Source organism: Actinia tenebrosa, unplaced genomic scaffold (assembly GCF_029948245.1).
Source record: "Actinia tenebrosa isolate PJP-AT-01 unplaced genomic scaffold, QUT_ActTen_1.0 PGA_scaffold4__44_contigs__length_22323623, whole genome shotgun sequence".
NCBI classification, from domain to species: domain Eukaryota; kingdom Metazoa; phylum Cnidaria; class Anthozoa; order Actiniaria; family Actiniidae; genus Actinia; species Actinia tenebrosa.
In genome coordinates this window covers 9,674,178-9,702,025 of record NW_028292581.1, presented here as the reverse complement: position 1 = coordinate 9,702,025, position 27,848 = coordinate 9,674,178, and the positions used below count along the sequence as shown (strand labels likewise).

The following is a 27,848-nucleotide window of genomic DNA, read 5'->3' as shown; positions in this document are numbered from 1 at the left end:
ACATTACAATATCAAAGAACAGAATTACTGCATTCAGTCTGAAAATCTTGTAACTTCAAAAAAAAAAGACCATTTTTTTCTTGAATAAAATACCTCGAGTAAAATGACAAAAGCGACCGGTAGTCGGTCTATCAGGTCACCTGTGTATGGGCAGGTTTTATCCCTTTTTCATTCCAATTCAGTTGCCTCTTCAGTATATCAAAGCGTCTTATATTCTTATATAGATTTGACTCATTAGAATCAGACTAATCTCTAGTACTTTGACTACAGTAAGGACATGGAATAGCTGCAAGAAATATAAACAGCTTTTGATATCTTCCCTTTCTTTCAATTCTGTTTCCTGAAATAACTGAGAAATTCAGTTTTTTTTTAGTAGATGACATAGCTAGTCATGGTACTGCGCTTACGCAAGGGAAGCACGCCATAAACGTTAATTATGTCATTCGAAAGACAAGCTTTCATTCCTTTTTTCCGTCTTCTGGTTTTTTTTGGCTCTCATCTTAACATCCTGTATTTTCCAATGCGTGAGCGGGATTGTTATTCTTCGAATCACTTTTATTAGTTTCAGAGGAAATTAATTAACAATCAACTCAGTTAAAAACATGAAGATAGAAATATAGATAAGTTATAGTGCTTGTGAACGAGGTTATTCCGGGCGAAAGCCCTTGGAATTAAATTCGGAAAAATTAATTTCCGACCTCGCTGGGAGTCGAACCCACGACCTTCGGAATTGTACTACCGATGCTCTACCAGCTGAGCTAGAGGTCAGACAGAGAGCAGGCCTGGGTGAAATAGATGTTAGGTCGCGGTAATTATGATGCAAAGATGAGAATAAATCAGTTAAAAACAAGGAAGTGATAACCAGTGTGTTCAAATCAGTGCAATAGGCGACTTGCACTAAGAGGTCACGTGATTAAATCCGCTATCGTGGCTGGCTGTACAGCATTTTAGCTATGCGAGGAATGTAAAAAAGGATGGCGGATTCGGGTAGTTTTTTTGGTGATAAGGTAAGTTAGCGCACTAAATGACGATAAAAATTCATAGGATAAAACACTTTGTAGGTCTTCACATCGTATCGCAAAAAAATGTCACATTTTTTTCTTCCCTTGGAGAATTAAAAGCAAAAATCTACTTCATATATCAACTAAGAGTATATTTCTTGCAAGAAAAAGGGATTTTTGTCCTTATTTAGTGCGCTAACTTGCCTTTTGTCACCAAAAAAACTAGCCTGATATACCAATGTAAAAGGGAACTACGTTGTTTCGGCTGTGAAAATATTAAGATTTAAACGAGTAAATCGGCCTAAGATTTCAGTTGTCAGACCTTCAACAGACAATGTAATAATGATAACAATAATGATAATAATAATAATGATAATAATAATAATAAATAAATAATAATAATAATAATAATAATAATAATAATAATAATAATAATAATAACAGCTAACCCCAACGAGAGTCTACTCCGCCTACAAGACGGGAACAACAGACAAGAATAATGTCACATGCAGAATGTGCGGCGAGGGTTCCGAATGTCTGGCACATGTACTGGCTGGATGTCCGTCTCTTGCACAGTCCAAGTACCTGGATAGACACAACGCTGCTTTGAAAGTGTTTTTCTTTGAGATGCTAAGAGATCTCAAACTGGCTGATAGTACACCCCCATGGTTTTCTGATGTCAAACCCAAACCACTCTACAAATCAACTGACGCTGAAGCATACTGGGATGTACCTGTATATGCTGACCACATGTATGTACGATCTAACCGTGTGGACGCGCGTTTCATCGATCACAATAACAAGAAAGTACTCATGGTGGAAATGAGCTGTCCGTGGGTTAACAACCGAGAAAAGAAAGACAAAGAGAAGACGAAGAAGTATGGAGCACTTAGACTTGAGCTCACGAAACAACACCCAGGATACACGATCTTGCAAGTGAACCTCATTTTGGACGCTCTTGGAGGATGGTCTAAAGAGATGGAACCTGAGATGAAGAATATCTTTGGAGCAAGATACAAAGATGTATTACTCAGAATGCAGAAAGCGGTATTAAGCTGCACAGTGAACATTGCAAGAACATTCAAATTAATCACATCTTAAGGACATTTCAAACATTCCAAGTATTTAAACTGCATCTTAAGAACATTAATAATTGGTTTTAAGTGATTGTATATATTATTAATCCTGTCATGCTGGTAGGTTACGAAATTACGCCCTATCTAGCTTACCTAATTAGCATTCAAACGTGTTTACTGCTGATAATAATAATAATAACAATGATGATGAGTTGAAGGACGAAGGGCTTGCAATGTTTCTTACTGAAGACAAAATAGATTTCCAGAGCTGAGGAGCAGAGACGGAAAAAGAGCGATAACCATTAGCCTCCTTTGCAGACGCTATTTGTGTCGGTCTCTTATCCCTCCCCCACTAACACAAATAACGTCTGCAAAAGAGGCTAGATAACCATAGGATTTGATGCGATATTGTAAGACATATTGTATAGACGTAAAATTTCAGCAACAGGAGAGGTATACATGAGCCAGATATAGTATTGGACCCAGAACAGAACCTTGAGGAACACCACAACTCAGATCAAGAGTGTCAGATAAAATACCATATAGCGAGACATACTGTGAGCGATCAGATAAATATGACTGGAACCCCTTGAGGGCTTTTACACAGATTCCAAATTTGGATCTAAGGCGATTTAAAAGGATATCTTGATCAACAGTGTCAAAAACAGCAGAAAGATCGAGAAAGAGGAGTACAACGCAATTACGATTATCAGGGCTACCAAATGCACCTTTGGTTTCTATAAATCTATAACCCATAAATTGAGCTCCTTTGACGGCACATGCAAGAGGACTGAGTCTATAAATAATGATGTCTGTCATCATGGAACACAACGGTATTTGACTATTTCGATAAAAATGGCAAAAGTTTCTAACGTAACTAAAGAAAAAAACTTGGAAATAGATGGCGAAATTAAAAGGAATAAAAATCTAGCATAAAAGAAAAAAAATTCACATGAAAACCAGTCAATAAACGGGTCGTGACATTTCACAGTTCATTTTTTCAACAAAAACAAAAACAAAAACAAACAAAAAAAAAACACACACTTACAAAATGCATCATATGGAATTTTGACACGAATGTGTTCTGTTTTTGTATTTTTATCCAACAACCAGGCAACATTCCACTGGTAAACTAGCTGTGGATATAATGAATATTTCTATGTTTATTAATGTAGTAAACGTAGTCACTAGTAAACGTTTTGGAACACTACGCCAAGCCGAACTTATTGCTTGTACTGAGGGTGGTCACTGCCAAGGTTCGTTGCATCCTCAATGGTCCTTTTACGTTCCCAAGTTGGAGACGGGACCGCCATTTAACCGTCATCCGATCGAGCCACGAGGGATTCAAAGTTCCCAATTTAGATTGCCAAGGATTCTACGCCCTACAAACATTACCCCTCAGCAAAGGCTCTACCACTGAGTGAAAGTCGGAAGCACTAACCACTGCGGCACCGAACCCTGTAGTATGGCTAGGGATAAAGACAGGAGACAACTTTTCACAGGTCTACTCCAAGTTCCTTCCCTCTGCCACGGGTTAATGTCAATATAAGTTAATCATAGGCGAACTAATTCATAAGGAGTTTTGATAAATGGCCATAACTTAAGCGATATAGGGCGACATAAGGCAGTCTTACGCAGGGTAATACCCGGAATAGGCCTTTTCACTTTACTAGTATTTTAAGCAGTTGACTGACAGTCAAGTTCTTCATGAAAATAACGAAGCAATCGATAGAAAAACAACACCGCACACTCATGTAAAATACAATATAATAATATATAAGATGAGATAGCTGTCTACTACCTCGATGAAATAAAATAAGAAACAAGAAAGAAAGGGAAAAAAAGAAATCAAAGCTTCTCTTTCGAATGACATCATTGACTTTTTGATGTGCTTCCCTTGCGTAACAGCGGTACCATGTCTAGCTGTCATCTACTAAAAAAAACCTTCTGAATTTCTCAGTTATATCAGAAGACATAATTAAAAGAAAGGAAAGATATTAAAAGCTAATTGTATTTCCTGTAGCCATTCCATGTCCTTACTGTAGTCAAAGCACTAGATACTAGTCTGAGTCGAATCTATATTAGAAAATCTAGATAGAGACGCCTTGGTATGAAATAGGCGACTTTATTGCAGTGGAATGAAAAAGTGAAAAATGGGATAAAACCTGCCCATGCACAGGTGACCTGATAGACCGACCAACGGTCCCTCCTTTAATTTTACTCAAAATATTTTATGGAATAAAGTTCGGGAGCCTTCCGTTACAACTCACCAGAAGAATACAAACCATAAATTCAGCCTGAATGCAGTAATTTCTGTTGGATATTGTGATGTAGCTTACTCTTCGGATATATCTTATTGATTGACATACATTTTTAAATTCCCATACCAGCATATGTTATAGTGTGAAACTAGTAAATCTGCAGGTTTGATATTGAAAAACCTCTTTTCTTTGCAATATTTGATTAAGCATTTATGAAAAAAATGCATTCTTTTTCTTTTTCATTTTGTTTGACATTTCTCAATAAGAGATTACCTCATGTTTATTCATTCTATTGTTTAAGGTGTCCTATATCAATAGCTAGGATTACTGAGATATAACTCATTTATCGCCATTATGAAGTCGTACACTTACAGGGCTCTTTTGGCTTCCTTGTTGGCAGCCCAGGTTGTCCAAGTCTTTGGATTCGGCGGTAGAAACGTTTCGCGGGTCTTAACAAAACAAGGCTATGTGAGGGGAAAACGAACAGCTCTTCATTGCCAAGAAGGTGACATAAAACCTATCTACAAGTTCTTGGGCATTCCATTCGCTCAAGCGCCAAATGGCACTCTGCGATTCAAGCCCCCACAACCTCTCACCATAAGAAGATCAAGTGAGTACGATGCCACCTATTATCGACCGATCTGTGCTCAAAGCGGGCTCGACATTGAAAGAATAAAAGGGGGCCGGCCTGACTTTGACAAAGCAAAGGACGTAAGCGAAGACTGCCTGTACCTAAACATCTACACTCCATTTATAAATGGTCCCAAAAAGTATCCGGTAATAGTGTTCATACACGGAGGAAAATTTAAGAGCGGTTACTCTACCTTTGACGATGTACCAGGCGAGTATTTGCCAATTCGCGATGTTGTTCTCGTTACTATCCAATATCGAGTTGGACCATTCGGGTTCTTCACGACTGGGGACTCAGAGGCACCGGGAAATATGGGTCTTCTTGACCAGGTAGAGGCCCTCAAGTGGGTCCAACAAAACATCGAGGGATTTTGTGGTGATAAGAAGAGCGTGACTCTCCTTGGTGAAAGCGCAGGAGGATCTAGTGTGGGATTACATTACTTATCACCTCTGTCCAGAGGACTGTTTCATCGAGGTATTGCAGTGAGTGGTGTAGACGTGGAAGTGGGCCCATTATATTTCAAGCCAAAGTCAGAGGTTGAAGAGGCCAGTAAACAACTAATAACCAAAATGAAGTGTAACGAGAGATTGGATCAAGTTCAATGCTTACAATCACACTCTTGGTATGACATTTTAAGTAATACCAGCCTTGACTCAATATCATCGCCAATTGTTGATAAACATTTCCTTCTTGACATTCCACTGAAGTTAAGAGGCGATGGAAAATTTAAAACGATTCCTTTCATGGCTGGTTTTACTAGTGATGAAGGGCGGCAGTTTGTTGATGTTATAAAGCTTCAAATTCCTCAAAGCGGAAACAAAGGCTTTGAGATAGACAGTCTAAACAAATTTCAAAATGCCTTACGTTTTGCTCTGAAACAACGGTTGAAAGTTAAAAAAAAGGCACAGCTACGATTTTTTGTTCAAGAAATATCAGAGAAATACTTGCGACAGAGCTCGCAAGTGAGCCTCTCTAAATCTGAATACGAGAGAGTTTTAGTAGACATTTTTACTGATATCGTTGTAGCTGCGCCAACCCATGCTGCCTTGACCTTCCATAGCAAACACGGTGCTCCTACCTACATGTTTGAGTTTGCCCATGGACATCGCAAAACAGAAGCACCAGAAGAATGGATGGGACCGACCCACGGCGATACGGAGGCGTACGAGTTCGGCAAACCTTTCCTTAAGCCTGGCGGTTATGATAAGGATGACAGAACTGTGAGCGACATTATGGTGACCATGTTTATCAACTTTGCCAAATTTGGAAACCCGACACCTAATCCTGTGCATGGCGTTAAATGGCAAACATTCGACTTAACCAACAAAGACTATCTGAGAATCCAGGTGAATCCCGACATGTTCAGCAACTATCGTCCAGAGAAAATGAAATTCTGGAATCAAAATTTCACCCAATGGCTTAAAGACAGTACTAGGATTAATAGACAAAGATTGCACTCTACAGAACAAATAACAGTTAGCTAGCTTTTCTTGTGCATTTGGCACCTTCGTAGAATATCCATTCTGTTATGTTGTGTTATTCAACAAATGATCCCTTACTTAGTTTACGACTGGCTGCTTGAATGGAGATAAAAGAAAATAAAGTAAGATGACATCCCAACTTGAGTACAGTTCCAATTAACCTAATTCCAGTTCCAGCCTTTATTACATCTACAGCAGAAAATATGGCATGTTGTCCTCAAAGGGAAAGGGAAGGGACGGGGGATTGGGGACCTGTTAGAAGGGTGATGTGGGGAACAGGCTCCCCATCAGCGCAAATGGAAGGGAAACAGCGCAAAGGGAAGATAAATGGAAGGGAAGGGGAATTGGGGGCTTGTGAGAAGGGTGATGTGGGGAACAGGCTCCCCATCAGCGCAAATGGAAGGGAAACAGCGCAAAGGGAAGGGAAAGAGGCAAGGGACGGGGGATGGGGGGCCTGTTTCCCTTTCCCTTCCCTTTGCGCCTGCAGGCCCCCCATCCCCCGTCCCTTACCTTTCCCTTGCCTTTGGTCCTACTACTCAGGCTATCATTCTTTTGCTCAAAATTTTGGATGGTTATGGTCAACACCGAGATCTTCTAACATTACAAGAAAATCAGACACGATTCTTTAGCAAAAACTAAAGAAATATAGATCGTATAGAGGTTTTGCACCATCAGGTGTCGGCGCCCATAATACACCTTGGACTGCCTGTGGTTCGGATGGCAGAACAATAAAATCCCTTTGCTCTCGGTAATCGAGTTCTTTCTCATGTAAAACGATTGTATTGTTCCTGACATCTAACATGGCTGCCGTCACGTGGTGGTGCAAAACCTCTATTGCAAATTCGCTTGAGTCTAATATCCCCAGGGGAGGGCTGTGGAGAGTGAGGAACGAAAGGGAAATGCTATAAGATTGAGCAGCTCGTAGGGTCTTGGCTAGGCCTTTAGTTTCTCCACAATTTTAGCCAGGTAGTATAGATATTTCTCGTCTGTAATCCAAGTGCTGATCTCGCCGCCTTGGCATTTACAAATTATATGCGTCCCTGACAAGAGGTGTATTTCATTCTAAATCCAAGAGCATAATTACAGAGGAGGCATTCCGGCCCTGGGAATAAATGTTCTCGACGATCAGCTGTATTCTTCACCTATACGCTAATTCTTACTGAATTGTCTGGGACGTGAAACTGGAACGCATTTAGTCGAGCAGTACATGAGTCCGGCATTAACCATAATTGGCGATTCAGAAACTTTCAAGTAGCTTAAAATGATAAAACAACGAAGGGTCCTTGTCTCCAAAATGCTCCCTAACCTTTACATTGGCACCTAGTGCCTTAAGTTTGTCCACAAAAATCTTTTCCTCTTTTCCAATCCACGGTCGTGTCCAGTCCTTTATCTGATACGGAGTCACGTGAACCCTGATGCTGGGGATGTGCTTAGCCAGATAGTATAGATATTTCTCGTCTGTAATCCAAGTGTTGGCCTCGCCGCTGTGGCCTCCATCAAGCCAATACATTGCGCTGATCCTCGAGACGAAATCGTTAAGTCGAGCATCTATGCCAGTGGTTACACTTGAAAGCTCGTGTATGATTTGATTCAACACACAACAGCCTTTGCTGAAGCCGATGATGATGATAGGAAAATCCGATGTTATGTCTTCTTCTTTCTCTGGGATGTCTAAAACTGTGAAAAAGAGAATATTCAGCAAAGAAGGCGCACATGTAATAATTAATGATAATGATAATCATGATGAGGAGGGTGATGATGATGATGGTGATGATGATGGTAATGATGATGGTGATAATCATAGATAGTAGAGGGTCTGTGAAACTATAAACATATTCTGGCTGGGAGCAGTAGAACATTCGACAAGTACGTTGAATTAACACTCAGCTACGGCTCGTGTTTTGTCCTTCCCAGGGATTTTAAAATATTTGTGATATAACGCGCGCGCAGATTAGCTGCCTACATATCGTTCGAACACAGACACAGACCAAATCCTTCACAGATATGTTATAAAAGAAATAAAAAAATGACTGCGTAATGCGTATTTATTTATTCACACTCTGCTGGAAGCTGTAAAGCACTCAAAAAGCGAGAGAAAAACTTGGCTACACCTCGTGTTCCTAATTAAGCTTGCTTTTCTCGTCTTCTACTTCCAGCGTGCTTACATCAAAGTACAGAGACATTGGCGCGCTTTTCAGTTATATTCCTTAAACTTAAAAACGCACTCCGTTTCAAATCCCTAATATATTACTATAATAATACTGGTAATACTTAGCCTCCTGCGCAGCCGCTGTGAGGCGCTTCCGGTTCCCATCATTCCCCAATCTCGTACCCAGAGCATCCGTTTCTTCTGGCCTGAGGCGAAGAACGAGGGCTCTTGCATAATTCATTTTTTGAAACCAGGATTTCTTGGACTTCCGGTAAAACAGTGCATGCGTTCAAAGATTTGCCAAATTGAAAAACATTTCCCGATTTCTAATTTTTATTATGATTTTTACTTTGATTTTTACTTTGATCGATTATCTCACTTTCGGAAGATTGCGCATGCGCCAAAATATGGATTACGTCATAGTTTCGAGGTCATATCCACGTAAGGGACAGAATACATGATGTTCTTCTTGTTTTGGGGTTGCCATTAGGCATTCCATTGTATCTGGAGCAGCCGCTACTGTTACTGTTAGTGCTAGCATGTTAACCGAAGGAATAGGCCCTTTGCAGTTAACGGTCACGTGTCCGTACTGGAATGCAAAATTTTTGTTTTTATATCACATTGGTGATTCTTTTTAGCTACTTGTAAAGAACTGAATGAAAAGATGTGTAGCCAGTGTGTTATGAAATTCAGTTGTATTACGATCTCTCGAAACAGGTTGTAGAAAGTTTGTTTGCTCACCAGTATATTTCACCCATGATGTTCATTCATTTGCTCTCAGTGAATAAATCAGCACGTGATTGCTTAGCTGCAAAGGGCCTATTAGTGATCAAAACTCGTAGTGTGAAAATAGTGTGTGTTTATTGTGTGAAAAGTACAAATACATTAACATTAATCCTATTGTAACGGACCAAGGAATAATAGTAAGAGTGACAGCCCGTAAGGTTTATTTACTTGGATCTTAGAAATTTGCTAGTAAACAAGCGTGACTGTCAATGATGAGATTTATCGATACGCTATAGCACAAGTAAAGTCACGTAAGTTTGAACTCGGGTTCGATTCCTGGACTCAACAACACATGTGAGTTGAGTTTGTTAGGTCTCTCTTTAAATTCAAGGTTTTTCTACGGGTTCACTGTTTTTTTTTTCTACTCATAGCGCAAAATCTAACATGCTAAAATATGCTAAATTTTCATTCGGCCATTTGTGGGTCACCCGTGCCACGACTTAGATCGACCTAGTGGTTGTTTGTGGATTGATAAAGATTATTGTCGGTTTTGATGTTTCATACGGCCCTTGCCAATCAGAATACAGGAAAGCTCTTGTATTTTCGGCTGTATTCCACCGTTTCGTCCCATCAGGCAACGATTCTTTGGTGTTTTAGTTTCGTGACTAAATGCCTTGCTAGGTATTTTCAATGGTGTGGGACTACAAAAAATAGCTTTTCAGTTTCGTGGTACACAGTATGTAGTTAATTCAAAAAAAAAAAAAAAAAAAAAAGAAAGAAAAAAGGTTGGTGAAGGTTTTGCTGCATGTTGCATACCAACCCCGAAATGCAGTTTGGGCGATGTGAATACAATCAGCGCAAAGTCACATTAATATAAAATTTGCCTAAACTTTGTGTGCATGTTTTTAGGGCATATTTCCTGCTTTGCTGACATTCTTTACAATTTACAAAATGCAACAATCCAACATGCAACTTACAGCATGCAACTTGCAACACGCAACAAGACCGCCACCCGGTTAGCTCAGTTGGTAAGAGCGTCATTCTGTTGTGCGGAAGATCGTGGTTCAAGCCTCGGCCGATCTTAAAATATCTAAGTTCTGCCTTTGAGTAAGTAATTCATCTAAAAATGGTTACACTTTCATGTTGCTCGGACGATAACTTTAATGGGGGTGCTAGAGACGTTAAAAGAGGGTCACGAGTTTAGGTATCGAAACTCACAAAACTACTAAATTCAATGATACTAACAAAACAAGGCGTTTCGAAGTTATTTTGACCCCATTATCAAGTGTAAAATAGCTAGAATTCAATGTTGCAACATAAAGCCAACTAGATTGAGTCATCCTCTACAAACAAAGTTTATTTATTTTATTTAATTTAAATTCTTGACCAATCTTTTTTTGAAATAGCAGAATTTAAATTAACGTACCTTGTCGAACACCTGAAGTTATCAAGGCTTTTAGATGCAGCAACGCTCCATATTCTGTGTTTCTATGGTCAGGCACACCAAACAAATTCGCTTCCACAAAGTTATTGTAACAAGAGAAAGTTTTGATGTGGTAACGAGATGGACGTACTACCCAAATAAAGCTGTTAGGGAAACGTTTATCCAGCAACTTAGCTATGGTTTCCAGGTCCCACTGCTTCCAATTTTTATCCATTTCGTCTGCATAGTTCTGAAGGGCAATCGCGGTAAATTAAGAATCTTTAACTGCATAAAGAGTTTATAAGATAATATTAACGTATCTGGGGATTTGTGCGTGGCTGTGGGAGGGGTCAAAAGCTTAGAAAATTATTTTATTATAATCTCAAACTAGATAAATCATTTCTTATAATAATAATAATAATAATAATAATAATAATAATAACAATAATAATAATAATAATAATAGTTTTTAAATATAAATATAATAATAATAATAATAATGGAGAAGTACAGTAAAGAAGGATGGTAAACCAGATACAACGACAATAGACAGAAAAGACATTTAGAAGTTAGACGCGAGTGGATATTCACTCCATTTTTAGTTGACTCAGAGAAATTAGGTCCAGTAATTTATCAAATGTAACACTTTATTTTAAAGTTTAAGGTAGCGGAAGCGAATCATTTGCAGTGTCTAAAACGACAAGTTTAATATTTTTTTCACAATGCAATAAAGTTTACCAGCTGACAAGAACCACAGCAGCAATAGCAACGCTATCAAGAAGACGAAAAATTGGAAGAGGTCATGTGAGTATTTGTATTTTAATTTATCTTTTCAAAAAGTAAATAAATAATATTACTATTCCTAAATAATCAAATGTAATATTTTTTATTTGAAGTTAGAACTGGATCAGGAAGGCCTGTTGGACAAGACTGAACACCCGACGGCAACTACGAACAACATAAACAGGGGAAGAAGAAGGAGAGAACGAAAACAAGGACGAGGAAGATAACTAGTAGTATTGTCAGTTGATGAAGAAGATGAGAAACAAGGCGGAGGACGACTGAGGACAAGGACGATAGCGAGTGGTATGTCTAGTTGAAGATGATGGTGAAGATAAGGAAGAAGATGACGAGGACGCTGACGATAGCGAGTAGTATGTTCAGTTGATGACGAAGATGATGACGAAGATGAGGAAGAAGGAGAGGACAAGGACGCGGACGATAGCGAGCAGTATGTTCAGTTGATGACGAAGATGATGACGAAGATGAGAAAGAAGGGGAGGACAAGGACGCGGACGATAGCGAATATTATTGTCTGATGTCTGATGATCACGAAGATGAGGACGAAGACGAGGACGAGGAAGATAGCGAGTAGTTCAGTTTGTGACGATGATAAGTAAGAAGAAGAGTAAGTACGTACAGTCGATAACGGTTGTCATAATGACGTTTTGATTTTAAAACTTCAACCGGTCTTTTGAATTAATGGAAGAAAAGAAAGAGGAGGAGGAGAAGAAGGAAAAGAATAATGCAATACAAATGCACGGAAGTCAATTAAGGATCGATTGCTGATAGAGAAAAGAAAAAGATTTGCGGTAAATTGGTAAAGCGGTAAATTGCGGCAGCTAGAGTCTGATAAGTAAATTCAATGTATATTTAAATTTAAATCTTTAAATGAATTTTTAAATCTAAAGACATAACTTAACGAAAGCCATTAAATTTATCTGCTTTTATCCTAAGGCATTATTTAGAAGAGTTTTACCTGAATATCGCCCGGAAAGAACACCACATGTTGTTGACCCTCAGAGCCACAGAAAATCAAGTCATTCCGTCGTCCTTCGTAGCCTTCCACGTTCCGAAGAACCACTGCAGTTGATTTATCCATGAAAAAGAGAAAAAAAAGTCTGTTAGTCTTGGTGTAAAAGCTAAGTATTCCAAGGTTTCTGTGGTTTGTTTATCACGTTCTGACTTTACACAGTACTTAATGCTCCTATAATATCGTTTCACATACTCTGCTCTTTGTTTGAGTCCATTCTTAGGTTAACAAAAGGGGGCTTTCAAGTCTTGTTTGTAATCATTTCCAATCACAAACGAACCAAAGAAACGCTAGCTTTGGTCTTTTGCTTTGAAGAATGAAAATCTCTTAATTGAAATCGAAACCAATCGACTGTTGATTAAGCGGCGCTATTGGATGCTGCAGGACGTCACCCCATGCGTGATTGGATGCAAGGATTTACTCCTTTGTTTGAATACTTCCAAAGAACTTAAAGGATTGAATAAATGCATATTAAAACATCCAAAAATCTAAGAAATAATACCTTCAGGCATTAAAGTAAAGGCTGTAATTCCAGCTCAATTATTTCAGTCATAATCTTTGATAACTGCTGACAAATAGCAGATTCTTTCGTTTGTCTTTTTTTTTTTTTTCGTCTCACGGTTCCGAGATGAGCAAACAACGTGGACATTTTTCATTAATGTAAAGTAAACACATTCTTTCACGCAATAACAAGCCACTTCACACGATTTTCTTGCTTGTAATCAATAAAAGACTATTTAATTAGCTAGACCATAGTTAATACTAACTATGGCTAGACTTTATAAACGTAGACAATTAACAAATTTAGTTTTGAAATTCGTGAAGTTTGTATCAATTATCGAAAACTAGACTCTCCTTGCATTGGTCAAATTAGACAAATAGCGAGCAGGGAAAATAGCTTTCTCGAGGCGTTGCTTTCGGATCTGTTGTCGAGACATCCCAACAAGTTATCAATATTGGTTTGTGATAGACTGAATAAATAATCCCCCGAGATTAGTTTTTAAATATATTTTTCCTGAGTTCCAGTGTGGCTAATTAAGCCTCTAAACAGAGTTCATAGAATCCTATGAGTTCTATGAACTCTGCTCTAAAGAACAAGACATGCTAATACTACGAATTGAGAAAATACCGAGTACACTCTTTATAATCAATATCGTTCTCAAGGTTGTTTTACTTTCTTTTTTTTCTTTTTTCTTTTGGAGCGGAATAATATTTTTATACGGTTTCGAGAGAAGAAAAGCCGATGCGTCATTCAAGCCAAAAAAAATCGGAAGTGATTTGTCGGTGAAAGACAATCAAGACAATCAAGAATCAAGAGTGACCTATTTGCCCTTCTTTTTATCATTGTTTGTATTCACACATCACCTTGTGTCAATAATCCACATTTATATGCCCAATTAGTATTTATTAGTAAACTTCAACTATACAAAGTCCTTCCCATGGGGCAAATATTCCGACAGCATCTTTGATAACAATAAAAATGGAAAGCTCTTTTGAGTATTTCACTATCAACTCAATGTTGTCTCGCATAGTCATATTTGTGACCAGTGAAGGATTTTACGGGCTGCTCATTTATGTTTGGTGGCTACTGTAGCAAAGAGTATTAGGAAAGCTATTTCATACAGAATAGTCCCTTTCACAGTTCCCTGCGCCATCTTGAAAGGTAGCCGTGCCTTTGCATCGAAGCGAGACGAACGATGAGCTTGCAATGATAGAGACAGCTGAATAATTGTCCAAGGTGTTAAAAAGAGGTCTCACCGTTCGTCTCGCTTTGATTCAAAGGCATGGCTACCTTTCAAGATGGCGCAGGGAACTGTGAAAGTGACTATTTTAACGCTGGATCAATAAAGAAAGATAAATGGGGTGTCCCGAGCTCTTCCTCAAGGTAATTCAATTTAACAAGTTTTCAAAAGAAAAATGAAGGGAAACATCTAGTTTAAAAAATATTGAAAGAATGATTTAAGAATAATACTAAAATTTAGTTTAAAAATTCAGTCTCAGGCAGTATCATATATGACTATTCACTTTCCGGAGGTTCAAGGTGGGTTACTAGTACTTCGTGGTGCAAAGGATTATGGAACTGATTGGGGACGAAATCAAAATGCTCCGTTATTTTGCATCCTTATTTAGTTCAACAATCCTTTGCACAACTAGGGCGTTACTAGACTCCCTTTTGAACCCCAAAAAAGTCGAATACGTTTAAAGTAATGCAGCAAACAATAAGAGCAAATTTCCTTAAGTTTTATTTTTATGTATTGTTTATATCGGGTTCCCTGTAATGCTCAGTAAGAGTTAGCTAGCGAGAAGGCACTAAGCTGTATACATATACATAAGCTATACGCTGTTTAATGACTTCGTTCTCGGTATCTAACAGACTTAGTTCATACAGCTAGCTATGTAACATACAGTCTAAAATGTGGTATAGTTAGGCCAAAGTTCCGGGTTCGAAAGATTTTTTTCTTCATAAACGATTTGCAGAAGACAATTTCTAAGTCTAACTCCTAACCGCTTATTACGCATATATATATATCATATATATATTATAAATATATATATATATATATGTATTCGTAATGACCAGTAGGGATATATGCGTGGATATCAAGCCCTACACATAACAAAGAAAACCGTGTCAAGTAGGAACTAAAACGCATTACTACGGCCCTCAGGCTGTATATATCTTTATGCCTTCGTTCTCGGTAACTAACTCTTACGTAGCACATGCGGTTGTATTATAATGCATCATCCTAAAGCTAAGAAAATGTTCTAATTACGTTGTTTCCACTGCCATATTTTCTCATCTCGTAATAACCGTCCATTGGGCGATGTTTGGTTTGGTGGTAGGAGAGCGGCATATACACAGGTCCTTGCACCTAAAAGAAAGAAAAAAACAATTCAAAAGAGCGCAGTCAATACAATGTCCCAAAACCGGGACCCGATTGATTAGGTGGTGGGTACCGGTGAAACCCCTGCTCTTTAAAGACCTGTTGAAATACTCAATACTGGAAAAACTGAGAAAGTATACACACACGTCAAAGGCGATGGGCGATAAGCTATAGGAGATACGCGATAAGTGATAGGAGAAAGTCATAAGGGGGTTGAAACGTATAACATGCATTTCTTTCGTACGATGCTAAGGAATATTATTTTCGATTCGTTACACGACTTTCATAAACTCAGTTTTTTTTTCTGATAGAGAAAATGAAGCCTTTCAATGCGATTTGAGAAAGTACTTCATGAAACTATTTCTAAAACATTTGAGTTAAATGTGACTGAATTAGACTCTACGAAAGACGTTATGAAAGATCAGAAATAGAGAGTTTGTATGCATTGACCAGTGGAAGTCTTGGTGGCCTCGTTTCGGTGCATCTTTCAAAACTTCAAATGCTCATATCTTATCAAGGCTTTATTACCTTCATTAGAAACTCACACATATTATCTAAATGAACAAGCTCAATGATTTGAAAGTGGTTTCATTCCAAAAACATTGATTTTCAACGTTTATGCAAATTACAGCAGCCAGTTATCAAAGTAAATCCGTGAAACTTTAGTAATACTAAATAGCACAATTTCATGCAAATTCCATTGTTTTCTATTGTTTAATTAGCACTATTTTGTACTATTTAGTAATTAGTGCTTCACGGATTAATTGTTTGCACTCTACTACGACCATTAACAACAACAACAACGAAGTTAAAAGTCGATCGGTTTTTAACGAATCAATAGCGCAGCGCAGTCGTGTCGTCATAAAAACGAAGACAAAGGCGAAATTCGGACAAACAAACTTACAAGTTTACTTTCAGCAGATAATTTTCACAGCCGATCGCAGTTGATCTTAGTTTACATGGGTTATTATTGTAACTTTAAGTAAAAATAATAAAATCGGTTCGTATAATCCTCGTAGCGGTTAAACAGAATGCAATGTTTGTCCGAATCTTTAAGCTATTTTTAGAATCAGCGCGCTGCGCTATTAGAGTCTACTGATCGAAAGACAAGTAATGCAGCACCCATTTTCTTCACACACACCGTGGAATGTTTGCTTGCCATGCTTCATAAAAGCATCACTCGATGCGGTTACTTCCTTGAAGCCGTTTGGAAGAAGGGAAGACAATTTTCTATTCCAGAATTATACTCTGCTGGGACTGGAATTCCCGGCCATGTCAGCCGGAGTTCGTCTGCATTTTAAGGTAAGCTATTTTGTATGAGTCGAAGGTTTACCATTTAGCACCACGCAAAGGATTGGGGGTCGGGTTGCCAAATTGGGAGAATGGGTAAACATGGTCACCACAATGTCGCTAGCCTCTTTATCACAGTCGTCAAATCATCAAATCGTGAAATCTTAATGTAGTTTGCTGTGTCTTCCTGCAGGAACGTACACATCCATTGGGTCTTCCAATGAGGGCAAGGAGCGAACATAAACATAAAGGTATTGTATGGCTTATAATAACGTCCAATCAAAATTAACAGAGAGAGGGACAGAAACTACCTGGTAGCTACCCAGTTTGCATGTGTAGAGAAGTATACGGCTACCATCAGATTATTATCCAGTCGGTCTATATATTAAACGCAATAAACGATATGGAAGATATTAAAATCAAGCGGTACCTGATCTAACACCCGTCAATTACTGAAAGTGAAAAACCGGTCCTAATGTGAGCCCTAACTTAAAAAAAGACCGTTGACACACGTATTTATACACATTTAATTTCAGTTATTAAATTTACAATCAAAGTTTTATCCTAAAATTTAGGTATACATTTACAACTCAATCAAAGCCTAGAAGTGTGCATGGATGGATCGCAGAAAGGTTGTGGAAGACATAACCATTTTTCTCACCACAATAATGGTTCAAAGTTAGGTTTGCCACGCTTCTTAACAGCATCACCACTTGATATGTGTTCTTTCTTGGAACCTTTTGGAAGCAGGGACGGAAACTCGCTATTCCAGAAGTTCATTCTACGTGGACGGTAGTTGTTTTTCATGACAGGATTCTTCCTGATTTTCAGGTAAGCCTTCTTGGACGAGTCAAAAGGGTCCCATTTAGCACCACGCACAGGAATGGGGGTCGGGTTGCCAAATTTGGCGAAATTGGTAAACATAGTTACCACGACGTCGCTAACTTTTTGATCTCTCTTGTCAAACTTTAGTCCTGTCTTGGAGTTCAGAAGTGGAAGACCAAACTTGTAGGCCGTCGTATCTTCGTGGACGACGCCCATCCATTCAGGCTTTGGATGGAGTTTAGAGCGATAAGCGAACTCAAACATGAAAGTAGAGGCTCCTTTATCACTATGGAAACTCAGGACAGCATGGGTTGGCGCTTTCATATAGTAGTCAGACAACATATCGATGAGGTTCTGACGGAGTTCGCTGGTGTCTTCAACGTTAAGTTCGTACTTGGCCACTAGTGCATTGTAAGCATCTTTGGCCTCCTCCTTTGCATACCCAATAAAACGCTGAAAATGGTCATCTAAAAACTCTCTAAGTTTGGGAGTACTATAATTTCCAGTCACCGACGTTTCTATTACGAAAGAAGCATCTTGGCTAGTAAAACCCGACATTAAAGGGAGTTTCTGGAATCTTCCTTCTTTTCTCAGTGTTTTAGGATCGTCAGGGAGAAAGTGTTGGTCAACAAACGGCTGCATCAGCCAATATATGGAATTCTCAAAGACAGTGGCGCTCGGAATTGATTTTAGGCAACCAACTGTTTCTCGAAGGCTTTGTTTTCTACAATTGACCTTCTCAATCAAATTATTGCTTGCTTCTAAAACTGTAGACTTTGGTTTGAAGGCAAAGGGAGAGAATTCCACACCGCTTACTGCAATACCTCGATGAAACAGTCCTCTAGACAAGGGTGATAAGTAGTGTAATCCCACACTAGATCCTCCTGCGCTTTCACCAAGGAGAGTCACGCTATTTTTGTCGCCACAAAAGCCCTCGATGTTTTGTTGAACCCACTTGAGGGCCTCTACCTGGTCAAGAAGACCAACATTTCCAGGTGCTTCTGAGTCCCCAGTAGTGAAGAACCCAAATGGTCCAAGTCGATACTGGATGGTGACAAGAACAACATCGCGTGTGGGCAAATACTCGCCTGGTGATATATCACGAGTAGGGGTACCTGCGAAATAGCTTCCTCCGTGGATATAAAAGATAACTGGGTACTTTTTCTTGCAGGATTTTATTGATGGGGTGTAGATGTTCAGGTACAGGCAGTCTTCGCTCATATCCTTTGTTGGATCAAACTCAGGCCATGCCCCTTTGATAGAATCAAAGTAGTGATTAGCTTGTATACAGATTAGTGGTAGAGAAGTGGCCTCATAATCACTTGATCTTCGAGCGGAAAGAGCTTGTGGAGGCTTGAAGCGAAGATCGCCAATTGGTTTTTGAGCGTAAGGAACGCCGAGGAACTTGTAAACAATTTTTTTCTGCTTGTTGTCTACCTCGACTTCTTGTCGCACTCCCTTCACTTTGCCTTGTTTAGTGTCTGCAACAACATTATTTGTTGTGGCAACAGAAGTGATATGAACCACCAGACAGATAAGTGAAATAAATTCACTGCAAATAAACGAATTAAACATCGCAAAGGAAACTAAGGAACCTCGAGTGAGTGACACGATTTAAAAAAACTCTAATCGTGTATGCACCATTTTAGCAGGTATTGATTTTAGGGAAAAGAAACCGTAACTGTGAAGTTACGGATAAATAATCTTGCCAAAACTGACCAATGAAAATCACCGCTGCTTGATTTAGGTGACCTTGGTAATATACAAATACTGTGAACTGCCCATCACTGTCAGACTGGAAATGACGTCTATTGATATTAACCAATTTTTTAAATGAAGTTGACTAGGTAATTAAAACAAACATTACGACCAAAAAAACACTAGTTTCACATGACTGCATAACATGAAAAGGCGTTAACATGGTTCTATGCGAACAACAGTTTTCTGGAATATTTTGAAAGGTAAAATCCAAAGAGGAATTCTCGACAGCTCAGTATAGCCAAAAGTTAAGTAGAAAATCAATGACGTCATGGTTGTAAGATTATTTCCTTGAATTGCTTTCTAAGGACTAATCGTGAAAGGTGGCGTCATGCCTTTTGTTTTTTTACACGCGATGAAAAAATAAAAAGCTGAAATAATGGGAGAGTAACACTGAAAAAGATTATGAAAATACTAAATGCATGAATTTCTAATCATGAAGTTCTCAATGGGGGTTGTCTTTAAGCAGGTTAGCGTTTAGACTATTGTTGGTCTTTTAACGGGTTATGGTTATATATTTGGAGTTGAGTAAAGTCTACTAAAATATCGTAATAACTTTTGTTTTATTTCTGGTTGTTCGTCTTTTTTATTTGCTTGCGGAGGGAGAAATGGTGTAAGAAAATTTAGGCGGGAAAAAAAATGGAGAGAGGAATTGCCCTAATTCACTATGACGTCACATCCAACCAATCTTCAACAATCTATTGTTCAAACGTAAAGGATCATGGTCGTCGGACGGGGTCAAATCAACGCAAATTCACCGAAAATTTTTCTAAATGCCGTATCAATCCACGAAGAGAAGTAGAATAGCCAGCAAACGCTCAGAATATTTTTTAGTACATATTAACACATATTATATCTGAAAACCAGGCCATTTTAGATTAAACTGTTTCGCTAGGAGCAAATGGTGTTGAATTTTTCTATTGGATTTGGCGATTCTATCCCCCACATAAACAAGCAGTGACGTCATAGTGAATTAGGTAAATTATTTACTGCGGTTTTCCATGTTCTGCGAACTCAGACATTTCAACGAGTTGTTGTGAAATGGTTTTTTTTACTGCCACAAGTCAACAATATGAAAGGTACCGACTGATTATTTTTGATTGACGGTAGCAAAAAAACAAATTTCAGCGTGCATCTCTCAGCTACCGAGTTCGCAGAAAACCGCAGTAAAGGCTTCGATTATTCGTGTTTAGTTTTATATCTCAATGCGAACCTATCGCCTTTAACTATCGCCTATCTCCGATATTAATTTAAATTATCGCGAAATATGAATTTTAAATTTTGGAGGTATTTGATGAGAAAACCCGGCCAAGATTTTACTCCAGAGGTGATGGGTTATGGGTAAGCAATTCAATCTCGTACAAATCGCGTAGTCGTATCAACCATTATCAATGCTTTAGAGGCTGGACCCACTTTATTATGGAGGTCGCAGCAAAAATAACCTGAGTGTTGAAAAGAGACTGGGAAGAATAGTTTTCTTTTTGTTTCGGGTGCGCGGCATGTTTTACCTGTTTCTGGTGACCTTTGAGCCTTTGGTCCTCCCATGTCAGTTCTGCACCATCCTGGACAAACCTACAAAGTTTTTATGTGAATATAAACATAGTTTAATTAATAACAGTCCAGAGTCCAGAATCAATGACATTATTGCTCTGAAATGCCGTCTATGCAGCAAGATAAGAAGAGGACTCATATCCAGGCTGTTGACCCTGGAGATAATCTCCCACTTGTATTCTAATAGAAGCGTTCAATTGGGTCTTTTTTTAACATTCTCATTGGTTAAGAAACGCGTCGTAATGACACGTGGTCTGAGAATACAGTATGCCTAAATATGGTTAAAAAGACGTTGTAATGACACGTGGTCTGAGAATACACTATGCTTAACTATGGTTAAAAAACACGTTGTAATGACACGTGGTCTGAGAATACACTATGCCAAAATATGGTTAAAAAGACGTGGTAATGACACGTGGTCTGCGAATACACTATGCCAAGCTATAGTTAAAAAATACATGGTAATGACACGTGGTCTGAAAATACACTATGCCAAGCTATAGCTAAAAAATACGTGGTAATGACACGTGGTCTGCGAATACACTATGCTTAACTATGGTTAAAAAATACGTTGTAATGACACGTGGTCTGCGAATACAATATGCTAAGCTATGGTTAAATGCGTTTTGTAACGAAAATTCCCGCCAAATCCACACAGGAGTTCAACAAAATTGAAAAAACAAAAGAACCCTTACGATTTTTAGTCAAACTGCCCCCTTCATGCATACGTCCCAGTGCTTTCTTTTATGATGTTTGTGAGCAAAAAACCTGGTGATATGCCTACAAAACTCTGTTGCCAGCAATGCTGTACAAAGCAGTTGCACTGTGTAGTGTGCTCAACCAGTGTAACGAAAATAAAAAATGCCCTCTGTAAATATTCAAGAATAATCAAGAAAAGTAACAAATCTTACAGCATTGAGTAGAATGCCTCTCTTAGAGTCAAGCTCTTTTGCCATTACTGTTGTCAAGACAGTTACGCCAAGCTTGGACATGGAATATGCTGTCAAGAAATTTGAAAAGCCACAGTTAAATAAACTCTAAATACATAGATATTATTAGACATTTTAGGGTGGATATTTTTCCGAGTCTGCTGTATTTTGCTTAGCCTGATAGGTTGAGACAAAATGCTAAGATGAGAAAAAATGTCCATTCCTATTTTACCCTAAAATGTGTAACAAGTTATTTAATAATACAACTGAACTTAGTTTTACCCCAAAAAGGCTTCAAAATGAATATTCTTAAAAGAACTAGTTTTCAAAACCGTTTTATTACTGTGCAAATACAATAAACACACTTGATAATGAGGTCAGCATGACCACGAAACCCTGGGGGGGGGGGGGGGGGGGGGGTACTCTCATATATGACCAATACAGGGACAAAATTAAGAATTAGTAACCATAAGCTTGAAGTAGAAACGGGGAGGTATAAGAGGCCTTATCTCATTTACGATGAAAGGATTTGCCCAGTGTGTAAGTCGGGAGTAGAAAACGAAAAACACTTTCTAGTTTGGTGTCCACTATATGACTCTCATAGAAACGACTTAAGAGAGTTCATAGAAAAAAACACCAGCATTAATTTCAACAATATGAGCGCTGACAGTCGTTTTATGTTCTTAATCAATTCAAAATCAGCGTCTCTACAAAGAGCCATATCAGCATACATTCATCAATGTATGCTGATACGTGAAAATGAATTAAGAAAATTACCTAATACATAGTATATATATATACCTATAATATATTTGGAATCAAACACTCATGTACTATTAGTATAAGGTGCCAAATAAAATTGTATTGTATTGTAAAAATTGTACAGGGATGATCTGTTGAACAGGGTATGGTTTTTCGAGATTCTTGTCATAAACAAGGTATGCAATTTCACTCAAGTTCCAAGTTCTTCCTGAGCTTCCTGTCATATTCAGGGTTTCTACTTTTGTATTGACCGATACTGGTTATTATGGTCTTAAAAAAAACGATACACGAGATGATAATTGAAACAGAAACTCAGTGCAATAAATTATATCTTTTGTCACGAACAGGGTCCACAAATTTGATTTTTTTTGTTATAAACAGGGTACCCCTTTCAGAATCCCAGCGGAACCCCCCTACCCAAATTCTGGTGGATTACCCCCCCCCCCCCCCCCCCCCCGGGCTTGAAACGTTGTGAATTATTGTCTGTATCGTATCTTATATTATTAAATACAATATTGCAGGATATTCGTACTCAGGGGAATCCAGAGCCTTTGAGAAAAAATGGAGTAAAACACTATATAGAAAATGTATAAACCTGGACTTTGCACTGAGTTTTCATCTGGCCATCCATTTTCTTTAGCTTTTCCAGCTTTAACATCACTACAAATTAAGAAAAAAGAATAGAAATTTTAGAAATGAAAAGTTGTGTAAATTTGAGACTTTTTAAAAATATTAATACTTGCATGATTACAGTTAAGTTTGATTGCATGCAGACTACTCAAAATGGTGTAGCTTGCTCTTTTTTGGTATCAGCTAATTAAAATATTTTTTATAACATATATATTGATGTTTTCTATCAATTCTTCCAGGGGCCACAGAGCACCCTAAAAAAGGAGGGGGGTAAGATTGGAAAATATAAGAGACTAGTATGGGGAAAGTGAAAAAATCGAGAGGCTGTAGCCCCCCTGCCCCACCCCCTCTGTGGCATCTGTTTTTAATGACATTGTTGGTTTTCCTAACCTGACATATTTGTTCATCAGTGCGACACACTCATTTACAGTTAGTTTTGGTGAATTAAACTTCTTCTGTAATGATGGGTCCACAATCTTCAAAGAACCCATGAGAGATGAAACATTAACAACCCTGTAAAATGAAAATGAGGAATGAGACACAAAGACATTAACCAAATTGCTTATCCATAAAATACATGCATTTATTACACATTTAAGTTTGATATCATTGATATAGCTGTGAATAAAATCCATATCAGTGAAGTGATACTATATCACTTAAAGATAAAACTGGAAAATATGAGGGTTTGGTTATTGTATCGACCCTAAATGTGTAATAAACAAATGATTACATTTTAAGAGCCTGATATCTTTTTCATTCACTTGTTACCCTATACTGTTTAGCTATATTGTTACCCTGATATCATATCTCTCACTTGCTCATTGACTCACTTCAAGCTGTGCAGTAAATTTTGTTTCAGCCAATCACAGTGTGTTTAGGTATTTTGCCACTGGCTATGTTTTTATTTTTTTTTACTATATTTTTCTGTTCTTTTTACTAAATATAATATGTACCTACGAGAAGCAGAAATATGGAAATGAGGAATAAAAACAGTTTCAAACTGTGTGATCTCCCATAAATCTTGTGATTTTGCATCCGGCTCACCATCCATATATCCATCCGTCTATCCATCCACCGGTCATTTTGTCCACTGGCTCATGCTTAGCTCATGCCACGTTTACCGCTCAGCTGGATGTTTGCAAAATGGAAACTTGTGAATAAAAATGATACCAAGCTCATAACATGCAATAATCCCTATCTACTCAACAATGTTTCTTGTTTACCTTGCTTGATCCCTCAAAAGAGGAAACATAGCCTTACAGACATCAAGAGTACCAAAGAAATTGGTTTTGACACAAAGCTCTGCATTTGAAGCATAGGATATTCCAGAGGAAGACTTGAATAAAAAAAATACATGACAATGAAACAATGACAGTGTATCTTTCTATATTTAACTAAAATAAGGAGCTGGACAGCTGGTTATAAGAAACAACCATAATGATGGTACAGCAAGGCATGGCATGGACTGGAAATGCGATTGTCGTAAATAGTAGAATTATTTTAATTATGAATTTAACAACTAGCAAAATAAGAGCCACAAGGGAGGATATATTTTTTCATGTGTTTTCATTTTATACTGTGAAACAAGGAAGGTAAAATCATGTGAAAAATTTTCAAAGAAACATGGATTCAAAGTAAGGCATCCTTGCTCTGGGATGCAATAAAGTAGAGCTTTTCTAAGATAGTGAGGCCCTCAGGGGTAAATTTCAACAAGCAACATGTCTTTAAAAAGGTGACATGAGAGCTGTGAACTAGCTACCAATGACAGACTGCCGTAATGAAATACCAACATCGAGGCCCTGCTAGGGATAACTTCTGATAAGTGACACAATAACATTCTAGAATTGTGACACATAGGGAGTTGCAAGATTCAGTAGAGTACAGGTACTCCCTCCCCCCCCAATGCAGCCTTCATAGTGAACACCATTCACTGTGGCCTAGCTTCAGTACGAACCCCTTTTGTTCAGTATGTCTTGTTATCCAGGACTGTTGACCCAATGTCCAATCTCTGGTGTAATATTTAATATATACTGCTTTAGTGAAATTTTTTTTTTTTGACTTATCCTAAAGATATTGTAAAGCTGGTATTGTTTTATGGTATTGTGATGTCAGATGTGCTGTATAAATTATATTCACAACAGAGATAGACCCTATATTGTCACTTCTTCATAGATCGTAATATATCATAAGGTTAAAAATGTAGGCTATATATCTTACAGGAATAAGAATGGCAGCATTATTTACAAGAACATCTAATCCTCCAAACTTTTCCTTCACATGGTCCTTTAATTGGGCAATGTTTTCTTGTGAAGTGATATCTAACTGGTGGCTTTCTATATCCGCAGTGCCATCCCCTTTTATCTTTGCACAAGCATCTGCTCCCTGCTTTTCGTCTCTGGCTATATATACACAAATTTAAGTAATATTATCTATTAATTAAGGTTTTACAAAACAGTGACAATGTCTGGTCAAAATTGCAACTTTTGTCTGCCAAAAACTTTGCTTTGCTGGTTTGAAAAGTAATGTTGAGTCAGAAACAAGCTATAACTTAAATCTAATTTGGCTGGGTAGTCATTATATCTGGCATTTGACAAGCCATTATCTTAAGCCCTGCCAATCAATACTGACATTAAAACAGTAAATGCTCAATACTTCATTTATGTTAATTGCAATGAATGTAACCTGTGTTCCCATTTCAGATCATGTGACATTCTCATTCTCAAGAATTCACAAATGGTCTAAAATGAGAATTAAAGCATTTTTTTTTTTAATTTTGTGAATATTGGCGAAAAAGTGAGGGCAGGATGTGGCTAAAGCCCTCCCTTCCTATATATACACCCCATCTCCAGAATGTAGGGGGGGTTGACAACATTGATAAAAAAACCTTGGTGTCACTAAGAACCTAGAAACCCAAATTTTAATCATCTAGCTGTGAAAAATAAATGTTGTGGTCTCAAGTCCACAACATATTTTGATGGCTAGATGACGACAAAAGTGGCAAATGAGAGGACGTACTGGCAAGGAAAACTGGAGGAAATTGTTTTTTTACCACAAAAAATTTAACTTGAAAAAAATTTGAAAGAAAAAGTGGGTTTCAAGTGCGCACTTGATTTGCTTATGTAATTTAACTGTACTGTATGTCATTCGATTTCCCCAGGCTCTAGAGCAATTGGAAAGAGAGAAAATTCCAAACGGTGGTAAAATTATTGATGGTTTTTACAGCTGCCATAGACCTTTTCTGAGATAGCGAACATGGTGCATTGTGGTCTAGCTTAGGTACAAACATCATGCCTTATATGGTGTTGTTTGTACCAAATCTAGACCACAATGCATCCTGTTTATCGAACTCAGAAAAGGCCTATGTTGGATGAATTCAACGAAAGTTTCGTCATTAGTCTCTTTTGTTATATCATAACAGCTGATTTTCAGCCATTCCCAAGAGAATGAAATAACAAAAGACAAGGCGGCCATGTTGGATGATATAACAAACAAATCTTTTCTTGAATAAATATGTGTTTCTAAGCTTGATAAAATACCTGTAAGTATGATAACACCATCAAACTGCTTGCTAAGTTGTTTAACAATACAAAAACCAATTCCACGATTTCCTCCAGTAACCTGTAAGAAAAGGTACATTGTGCTGAACGAAAATATAAGTATTAAGTCTTTCTACATGTACCGCAAACCTATTGTATTCTTTGCTAGCTTCGTTCTATTGTATAACTTGGGGCCTTTTGTTATTTCTTTTCAATTACGTTAACTGTATCCGTTTAATCCTAAGAAGGAGCTGAAGTTTAGGACAAGCGGCTGATCAGTCGTGATGGTATTCGTGCAACAGAACTTTCAATATGCAAAGAGAATATTCTGTTTCACGCACTCCTATTACGAAAAGAAGAAAGAAGAAGTAAACTTACCACTGCAACACGAGTCATATCGATGGCTACATTTATATTAATTAATGCACTGTTTAGCACTGAAGTTATCACTTATCGGCGAGGGAATCGCCATTTTGAAAACAGAACAAAGGATCTTGGGATATGCATGCCCAGTCCTCCTTTGGAAAGTACGTCACAAAATATATACAAACGATAAAGAAATAGGGAAGGAGACACTATCCTTCACTTGCCATGAACAGCAAATTCAAGAATTTTCTGTACGCCAATGGGTAAGCACCTGTTGTTACTCCTAACCATGTGGGATGAGATCACAAGCGTGCAAAGTCAGGCAAAAGTTTTAAACTAAAGGATTTTAAATGAAAATCATCTTATCATTTAGAGGTATTTTTTAAACATCCAAGTTATAAAGGAAATAGAAAGGGGAATGAAATGAAAAAGAAAAAAAGAAAAAAAGAAAAAAAGAAAAAAAAAAACGTTCAGTGCACTAAACTTGCATGCGCCGTGCACGCGTGAAACATGCTAGTCTCCCCCACAGCCGCTTTCAGTGTCGGGGAGAAAGCGTTGCGTGACGACACTGAAAGCGGCTGTGGGGGAGACTAGAAACATGCATGAAGAAATAGAAAACGAGCGCGCGTGCTGTGTGCAGTTACAAAGCACGCGGGGGTTGGAAGAACACGAGAGAAGTGGACACTTCTTGAGTGATCTGCCAAGCCCCAAGTGCTTTATAACTCCACACAGCACAGCAAACAAGTTTTTTA

General features: G+C 38.1%; 3 protein-coding genes across 3 annotated transcripts; 2 read left to right on the top strand and 1 right to left on the bottom strand.

Annotated features, from left to right (window-relative positions):
• The first annotated feature begins 1,446 nt into the window (after positions 1-1,446).
• LOC148907012 (uncharacterized) lies at positions 1,447-2,264 on the top strand. The gene has a single exon (XM_089036982.1). It carries the CDS (start codon positions 1,515-1,517, stop codon positions 2,100-2,102), a length of 588 nt encoding a protein of 195 aa, XP_088893108.1. The 5' UTR covers positions 1,447-1,514; the 3' UTR covers positions 2,103-2,264.
• Positions 2,265-4,692: 2,428 nt separating this feature from the next.
• Positions 4,693-6,453, top strand: LOC116296614 (liver carboxylesterase 1-like). Its single transcript, XM_031704663.2, has one exon. It carries the CDS (start codon positions 4,693-4,695, stop codon positions 6,451-6,453), a length of 1,761 nt encoding a protein of 586 aa, XP_031560523.1.
• Positions 6,454-6,615: 162 nt separating this feature from the next.
• On the bottom strand, positions 6,616-27,264 carry LOC116296802 (mitochondrial protein C2orf69 homolog). Its single transcript, XM_031704901.2, has 12 exons — positions 27,109-27,264; positions 26,731-26,812; positions 25,412-25,593; positions 24,418-24,530; positions 23,582-23,704; positions 23,157-23,221; positions 21,782-21,870; positions 20,828-20,891; positions 15,336-15,434; positions 12,508-12,611; positions 10,752-10,998; positions 6,616-8,127 (listed from the first exon to the last, which is right to left on the bottom strand). Exons 1-12 carry the CDS (start codon positions 27,124-27,126, stop codon positions 7,688-7,690), a joined length of 1,626 nt encoding a protein of 541 aa, XP_031560761.1. The 5' UTR covers positions 27,127-27,264; the 3' UTR covers positions 6,616-7,687.
• Between the last annotated feature and the right edge of the window lie 584 nt (positions 27,265-27,848).